The sequence below is a fragment of the Gossypium raimondii genome, chromosome 1 (assembly GCF_025698545.1).
Source record: "Gossypium raimondii isolate GPD5lz chromosome 1, ASM2569854v1, whole genome shotgun sequence".
NCBI classification, from domain to species: Eukaryota; Viridiplantae; Streptophyta; class Magnoliopsida; order Malvales; family Malvaceae; genus Gossypium; species Gossypium raimondii.
The window spans coordinates 37,369,637-37,378,345 of NC_068565.1; the positions used below are offsets into that span (position 1 = coordinate 37,369,637).

The 8,709-nt window shown below is 30.9% G+C and overlaps 1 protein-coding gene across 1 annotated transcript; it reads left to right on the forward strand.

The window, feature by feature from the left end:
• The first annotated feature begins 2,261 nt into the window (after nt 1-2,261).
• On the forward strand, nt 2,262-2,681 carry LOC105786998 (L10-interacting MYB domain-containing protein). Its single transcript, XM_012613462.1, has 2 exons — nt 2,262-2,447; nt 2,535-2,681. Exons 1-2 carry the CDS (start codon nt 2,262-2,264, stop codon nt 2,679-2,681), a joined length of 333 nt encoding a protein of 110 aa, XP_012468916.1.
• The last annotated feature ends 6,028 nt before the right edge of the window (nt 2,682-8,709 follow it).

Consider the following 8,709-nt stretch of genomic DNA (forward strand, 5'->3'; position numbering starts at 1 on the left):
AGTAGAAGTGCTAATGCAACTACTGCTACACTGGCTGACATTGACGATGGTGGGGAATCCGTGCTCTCACTATGCTTTGCTTGCTTTCTTCTCTTATGCAATTTAGGTTGTATTTAGTAATGCTTTTTTGAAGCACTTTTGACATGAAAAGCACTTTTGAAGCAAAAAAAAAAAAGGCTAAATAAGAAACTTTTGGCTGAAAGTTTTGGCTTTTCAAACGCATTTTTGGCAAAATGGAGAAGCTAAAATTTTTAACTTTTCTTTCTCCCAAAAGCACTTTTCAAAGCTTAAGGTATTTTCTTTAAGGTATTCTTTGCTTCTTCAATTTTCTTTAAGGTATTTTTTGCCCTCTCCCTCTCTTTCTTTCTACCATCCTTTCATTTCAACTCCCCATTTAAATTTCTCATTTCCCCCCATTTCAAGTTAAGCTCTTTTTGGTTCCTGCTAAGTTTGGTTGCTCCCCATTTCAAGTTAACTTTCTCGTTTCACCTTTGATTTTCTTGGGTTTTCTATTTGATTGTTGAGTTTGATTCTTTTGTTGGGTTTTTCCTTTTTCCCCATTTCACTTTGATTCTTTCGCTATTTTTTTCTCCTTTGATTTGCTGGATTGTATCCCATCAGTATCTTCTAGAGATTTGTTTGATGTTATGTTGAAACTTCTGAAGAACATGAATGATTGAAAGTTCTTCTATTTCAATCTTGTTTAACACTCGAATCTCCTTATTATTGCCTTTAAAAGTGCTTGTTTAGACTCAATGGACCACTCTTTTTTTCCCTAGAAGCAATTCCCAGACCGTCTGTGACAGGTATTTGACTTCAATTTGTTCCTCTTATCGTTCCAGAGTCAATCTTGTTTACTTTTTTCTGTTCTTTTTACTTTCTTTTTCTATCTCATTGTGTCCTTCTGCTAAATCTAAAAATATAATGCTAAGAAACTCATTTGGAGAGAGAAAGGACCAAAAAAATTCATAGAAGAGATGCAGCTGAAGATTTACTATCACACTTACTGATCATCAAAATCTCATTCCCCTTTTTTTTGTGTTTTTGGTATGTTTTTTGATCCGAAATTTTGTTAAAAACTTGTCCTTGTGTTTTTTTCTTAATTACCCATTTGCTTAAAGTTCATGTTTTCTTTTTTCTTTTTTTTGCAGTTTGCTTAAATTACCCATTTGCTTAAAGTCCATTTACTTCCCAACGAAACTTCTTTTATCCAAAGCCATAAGTAAAAAAAAAACATACTCATTGTTTCAGGGTTTAAACTGTAGTGGCAGATTTAATATTTTATTATAAATTCTCAAAATTTAGATTTTCTCAATCATGTTAAGTTTTTCATATATTTGTTCTCGTTTTAAATGCTATATTTAGCCATCGAATAAAAGAGGGAAAACAAAATAATTGACACTAAAGATTTCTTCTTATTTGACAGAAGACAAAAAGTTTACATGTAATGAAATGAAAGTTGAGAGAGATTTAGTAATAATTTTATATATAAGACTACTTGGATCCATTGAAAAAAAAAGCTTCTTCATATTCCAACTCTTATACAACTTTGTTTATTGTGTCTGCTTTATTCAAAAACACCATGTCAAATGTTCCATTCCATTCCCTTGATACCCTATTTAGCATCCTATATTTGTGCTTTTTATTTATGTAATTTGATGTTTGTTCTGTGAAAGCATTTAATTATGAACTCACCAATTCCTACTCTGCCATTCTCTTCGTGCAACCTTCATTGACATTATGTAAATTTTTATATACATTCTACACATAAATTTTTGATCATTTGTGTCCAAAGTGCAGGTAGAAGATAAAATTTTATATAAATTCTGCACATAAATTTTTGGTGAGAATATATTTCTTTTTATTGATTGTGCAATATTATGTAATACTTATCGTACTCATGTTCATTGTAACTAGTGCAAATTGGAAGAGGACTTGCCTTTCTTCTTCAAAAATACATCTTTTTATCTTTGTTCCTTCAAGGTATGCTTTTTTATTTTCTTTTTCCCTTTTTACTTTCTCTTTGAGAGGTAAATGGCTTTGGTCTCTATATATGATTTTCTTGTTTGTTTTACTGGTTAAAACAAATATGTTTATATACACAATAGATGAGTACTTCGGCGACTGAAGTTATTGGTGAAAAGGTCAAAGCAATGTGGGATAAGATATTGACATACATATTCTATGACATTTGTATTAAAGAGATATTGAAAGACAACATACCTGATACTCATTTCATAAAAGATGGATGACTGAAAATAATGACCAACTTCGAGAAAGAAAAAGGCAAGGCTTATTCACAAAGACAACTTAAAAATAGGTGGGATGCCTTGAAAAAAGAATGGAAGGCTTGGAAAAAACTTAAAAGTGAAGATACTGATCTATGGTGGAATCCTATAAAAAGAACTATTTATGCATCGGATGATTGGTGTGAGAGTAGGTTAAAGGTACATTAATAATTCTTAACATTTTTGTTTTTTTCTTATTTATAAGGTTATTGATAATTTCTTATTAAACTGCCAATTTATATGTAGATTTTGCATAAAGCTCAAAAATTTAGAACATTGGCCATTGATCCTGAATTTGAAGGGAAGTTGGACCAGATGTTCATGAGGGTAGTTGCAACCGGTGATAAAACATGGGCACCTTCTTCTGATACACTCCATAGTGAATTTTTTTGAGGATGTTGACAATGACATACCTAAAAAGAATGAGGAAGAAAATGTGAGAAATGATGTTCACATTAATGGAAACGGTTAAAAAGGAAAAACACCTCACATATCTACTTCACATTTTAAAATTGGAAGGAAGAAATCCTCAAAGCAAATTGGAAGGGTTGCAAGATTATCCGGTCAAATTGAAAAATTATGGAATGCATCTGACAATATGAGTCAAGCCACATGTAATTTGACTCCTGCTATGGATCCATATGGTATTCCACAAGCAAACTACTTGATAGTATGTCGGAGGAAATTCCAGAAGCTAGTTCGCTATACTTTTTCTCACTAAAATTAGTACTCAATAAGGACAAACGAATTATGTTTTTATCAATTAATCCCAAGATTAGAGATTGGTGGCTAAAGATGGAAATAGAGGAGAGTTGAAAATTTTCTAGGGTCTAGAGATATCTACTATGTGACTAAACAACAATGCTAAACTAGTTTCATCAATAGTTGTTTATGTTTGGTTTTTGGATATTGAATTTATGTTCTACTTATTTATGTGTAATCTAGTTTTATCAATAGTTTTTTATATTTGATTTTGGATATAAAATTTGTTCAAAGGTGATGAGTATGGTTGACAATTCGAGCGGTGATGAAAGTGATGATGAAAAGGAGAAGAAAGAGATTTTACAACGCATGGAATGTTTTAACCAATTACTTTTTGTTGCATCTTCTTCTGTGCATTTATATTATGAGAAGTATATATTGAAGTAATCATGTATGGATTCAAAAAATTATCTAAGGCATGGATCCGAGAGATTCTTGACGGTCATGGATCACATTGTATGGTTAATTTTAGAATGTAAAAAATTGTATTCACAAGTTTGGTGAGAGTTTTGGAGACAAGATACAATTTGAAAATTTCAAGACACATATCTTCTCGTGAAATGTTAGGAAATTTTTGTACATCTTGGGCACCGTTGCAAAAGTTTCCTAATGTCGAGAAAGATTTCAAAGGTTTTGGAGCAACAATAAGTCGATACTTTGCAATTGTGCTTGAGAAAGTTTTAAGGATGACCATTGATCTAATTGCACCTGATGATCGTTTGTTAGCTCAATACCCGAAAAAATATGTAATGATTCTAGATATATGCTGCATTTTAAGGTTAAAATTTAATATTATTATATTCTAATATTTTTTTCGATTAAAAATATGCATGAGACTAATATGACTATTTGTTCAAGATTGCATAGGTGCAATTGATGGTACTCATAATGCTGCTATTCTTCCACCAAATGAACAAATTCCCTACATTGGAAGAAAATATCTCACGACTCAGAATGTTATGACAGTATGTGATTTTAATGTGTTTCACCTTTGTTATGGCTGGATGGAAAGGACCGGCGCATGACACTAGAATATTTCTTGATGCAAATTGAGATCCAGAATACAAATTTCCTCACCCACCAAATGGTAAGATATTCCATTTATTTCTTTTTTAAATAATAAAGTATAAGTTCTTTAATTGATAATTTAAACAAATAAACAACTCTTGGAATTAATTGTTTATCATATTATGACATGTAGGAAAATATTATCTTGTTAATTTTAGATATCCTTAAATGAAAGGTTACCATATATAGGACAATGATATCATTTACCTAACTTTCGTAGAGGTAGACTTATATCTGGTAAAGAAGAGATATTCAATCATTCACTTTCATCATTACGTAGTGTGGTTGAACGAACTTTTGGTGTTTTGAAAAAAATGGGTCATTTTAAGGATATGTCAAGTTATAATTTTGAAAAGCAAACGATGGTCGTTGTTGCTACAATGACGATACCCAATTTTATCAAAACAGATGTTGGTTGAAATGATTAGACCTGTCCATAGGCCGGGCGGCCCGCCCGAAATATGGGAGGGTTCGGGTAAAAATATAGGCCCGAAATATGGGCTTGGACAAAAAAACAAGGCCCGTTTAAAAAACGGGTCGGGCCTCGGACACCACTTTTTTGGCCCGGGCCCGGCCCGAATATAATAAATATATATTTTTTTATTTTTTAATTTTAAAATACTTTTAAAATATTTTTATTTTTATTATTTTTAAAATAATTTTTTAATGTTTATTAAAAAATGGGCCGGGCCAGGCCAGGCTCAGGTTTATGATATTTTTCTCGGGCCGGGCCTTGGCAAAATTTCAGGCCCATATTTCGGGCCGGGCCAAATTTTTTTTCGAGCCCGGCCCGGCCCATGGACAGGTCTAGAAATGATGCAGATTTTATGGAATAAAAAAATTTTAATAGGGCGTATAAGAATATTATTGATCCAGAAGATGTGCATGATGGAGAAAGTGATGATGATGATGGTAAATCAAACAATTCAAGTAGTTTTGAAATAGAATTAACAAGAGATGCTATAGCTTCTAGTTTAAAGAATTCAATTTTAATTTCAAATGCTAATGTAAAATTTGTAAAATTTATATTTGGTATATAAATATTACCCCTTTTTGAAACTTTAATCTAAATACATGTAATATTTTAATTTGTTAGGTTTATGTTTTCTATATTATATTAATATCTAATATGGGTTATATATTCAAATTACATTTTAAAATAAAATAACACAAATGTGTTAAAATCATTAATTAAAAATAATACAAATGCGTTAATATGTAATTACAAATATTTAATGGTTATATTTAAATATTTAAAAGATAATTTATATATTCTAATTAAGTTTCATAAATAATTAACATTAATTGCTTAAAATATTTAAAATTTATATTTCATATATTAAAATATTAACAAGAAGTTAAAATAAATTATTTTTATATTATTGTCAAAATATCATAATATTAATTAATTTGAACATTATTTAAATGTATATTTGTTACTTTATAATACCATGTCTAAAATTGACATTTTATTTTCACAATACTAAGCACTTCAATCTAAACCAAAATTTTCAAAAGTACTTGTTAAAATTGCTTTTTCGCAATACTTTTCAAAAGTAATACTAAATTGTATATATGTTATAGCATATCAGCTGTTAATAGCTGTTTTCCCTGCTTGATAAAGCAATTGTTCTTGCCACCCCTTCCAAAAATCCTATCTCTAATAATTTTATTACAATTTTAGGTTATAACATCCATGTATACTACGGATGAATTTTAAAGATTAATGTTGTTATAATGCATCTCCTGAGTTTTAGTTATTATTATTTTTATGTATTTTAATATTTTAAAATTAAATGCCAAATTAATTTAATAGTACAATTAGAGTAAATATCTTTTGGTATTCTGAATAAATGTTTTACCATATTATAAATTCAATTTAATATTTTATAACATGTAAATAATAAAAATGCCAATTGTCAAAATAAATAAAGAAGTATATGCATGAAAGAATACAAACAATATAACCAACGTACTAAAATCTATACAACATTAAAATTATTATTTTGAAAAACATAAATACTTGACCAAAACATGATAACTTAAGATTCACATATATGAATATTATATACAGCATTATTACGTCACATGAAAATTTTATAAGCACAATACAAATACATTACTACTTTTTCCAAAATAATTACGTCATCAATGGATTAATGTCGTTTAAAATACATTAGTAAAATGATTTGAAGTTAAAATGGTTAAACAAATTAATTGAAAATAATTTATGAGTAATAATTTTATTAGAATGTTAAGTTATTACATCCATGAATATAATAGAGATCGTATCAATTTGGGAATTTCAAAATCAAAACACTAAAAAACATCATCATTAAAAATTAATGTTATTATAATACATCTCAATTTTAGTTATTCTTGTAACGGTCTGCTCGGCATAGACCGTACGATATGTTGTTTGGTGCATAATTGAGTAAGCCAAGAAAGAAAAAGGATGAGATTGGTGAATTATCCATTAAGTGTCTGTGTGGCGTATTGTGTGGATTCAACAGTATGCCTATTTGCGGAACGCCTCGCTGGAATTCGCCATTTGGTTGACTCTAGGGTTTGGCTGACTCTTTTGTGAGACAACCCGTCAAACCTAGATATTTTGGACAAACTTGTTAGTTCGCAGATAGTTAGAGTTGTTTTCCATGAAAATGATGGCTCGATGAGTATTGTCAGAGTTTAGTTGAAGACTTAGTTGGAGTTGAACTAGAGTAATTTAGATGACAACTTGATGTGTTGAGGTAGTTGAATGATTTGTTTAGTTGACTTGTTTTAGTGTGCAAGCAATGTTTTACTACTCACTAAGCTGATTAGTGGTAGTAGTTATGTTTGGTAGATGATTAAGTTTCAAAATTTTAGGCAAGTTTATTTTCGGGTTTCAAGGGCTATAGTGTGATTTCCTGACCCTCCCACTAAGCTTTGTCCCCGCTGTCTGTGGTATATAAGGATGTCGACAGCTGACATGTTTCACCTTTATTTTTCTCTACGCCTCTGGAAATTTTTAAGGTATCTTTGTTAGAGAAGACGAAGGAGATTCTAGTGATTAGTCAAAACACCCTTGTTAAGTATCAACTTATTGGTAATTTTTGGAAAGCCCTTGGGTTGTTGTCGAAGGGATTAGCGTTTGCATTAGTGCATGCATGATTAAATTAGATAAATGGTTTGATGGTTATAACTGTTTCTTATTTAGCTCAAGAAGCTAGTGAAGGTCCGAGCAATCGAGGTAAAGAACCAGTAGAATAGATTCTATTCTGAACCTTGCTGGTGAGTTCCTTCTTACTTCCTTTGAGTTATGATACTTCCATGATATGTAGGTTGTGTACAGTAAGTTGTCTCTACTGTAAACGAGTCGATGTGTTGTGTTTGGACGCATGCGTAATAAACCAGTGTTGTATGTGTGAGTATAACCATTGTTGATGTAAAAACACGCTCCTTGTTGCACAGCCCAGTACCAAATAAATTGTGATATGTGAAAATATGGAAAGGAAATATGTTTTTGGTGCCTCCGATAGGTTAGCTATATTGCAAACCGTACTGTCAGATCACGGCCTAGTCTTGTGGGAGAACATGTGTTCAACTTAACAAAGAATGAATATGATTGATTTGTGATTCTGAATTCTGGGGTATGGGTTCGAGGCTGGCACAAGGAAGGGTCATTTTTAAACAAGCATGATTGTGAGAGATACGCATGAGTTGGTGGATAGAAAATGCCGTATACTATGTGTGCTATATTTAAATTGGCAAAGTGTTTTCGCCAATGAACTGTAGATTGTATTATTGATGTTTTGTGTCTGTACACATAGTCTCATGAATAAGACTGTTTTTCTTATGGGTATAGATTCTTGTTGATTAGCAGTATCTTTGTAAATTATTTACGTCCATTTTTGGAACTCACTAAGTTCAAACGAACTGACTCCATTACTTTTCTTTCCCAGCCGTTTAATAGTAGAGGAAAAATCAGTTGAAGAGGACTACGCTAGAGCTGCGCTTGCGAGTGAGCCACTTGTTTGTTTTTGTATCATGCATGGCTATTTTGGCAGGTGGCGTATAGATTCGTTTTGTTCTCAACTTATGTAATTATCCTCGTCGTTTACATTGTCTCTGTTTTGAAAGAATTTCCCTTTTCTCTGAAAGCGTACGCCAAAATTTCCTTAACTTGTTGTTTATGAACTCATCACTTATATGTATACACCAAAACTGGACAATGTAAAATAATAGATCTTTCTTGTACAATTCCTATTATTTTCTTTAAGGATGTGTTTCAAAACAAAAGAATGACAATAGTTTTTAACTAAAAAGGATATCTTCATAAATATCTTAAAAAAAGGTTTGAATCCTCTAGTAACACCCTAGCCTATTAGGCAATCTGTCTAGTTCATTGTTATACGCCAAATTTACCTTGACGGATTAAGGGGTGTTACAATTCTTCTTCATAACTTAATTGTAATATTCATTCTCAATGACAACTTAAAATCTTATTGTGGCCTGAAGATATTATAAGTTGTTTTTCTTTCCTATCACCTATGCGAGTTTATAGTCATTTTGTAAAATTTAGTAAAATTACATAATTAATTAAAAGCTT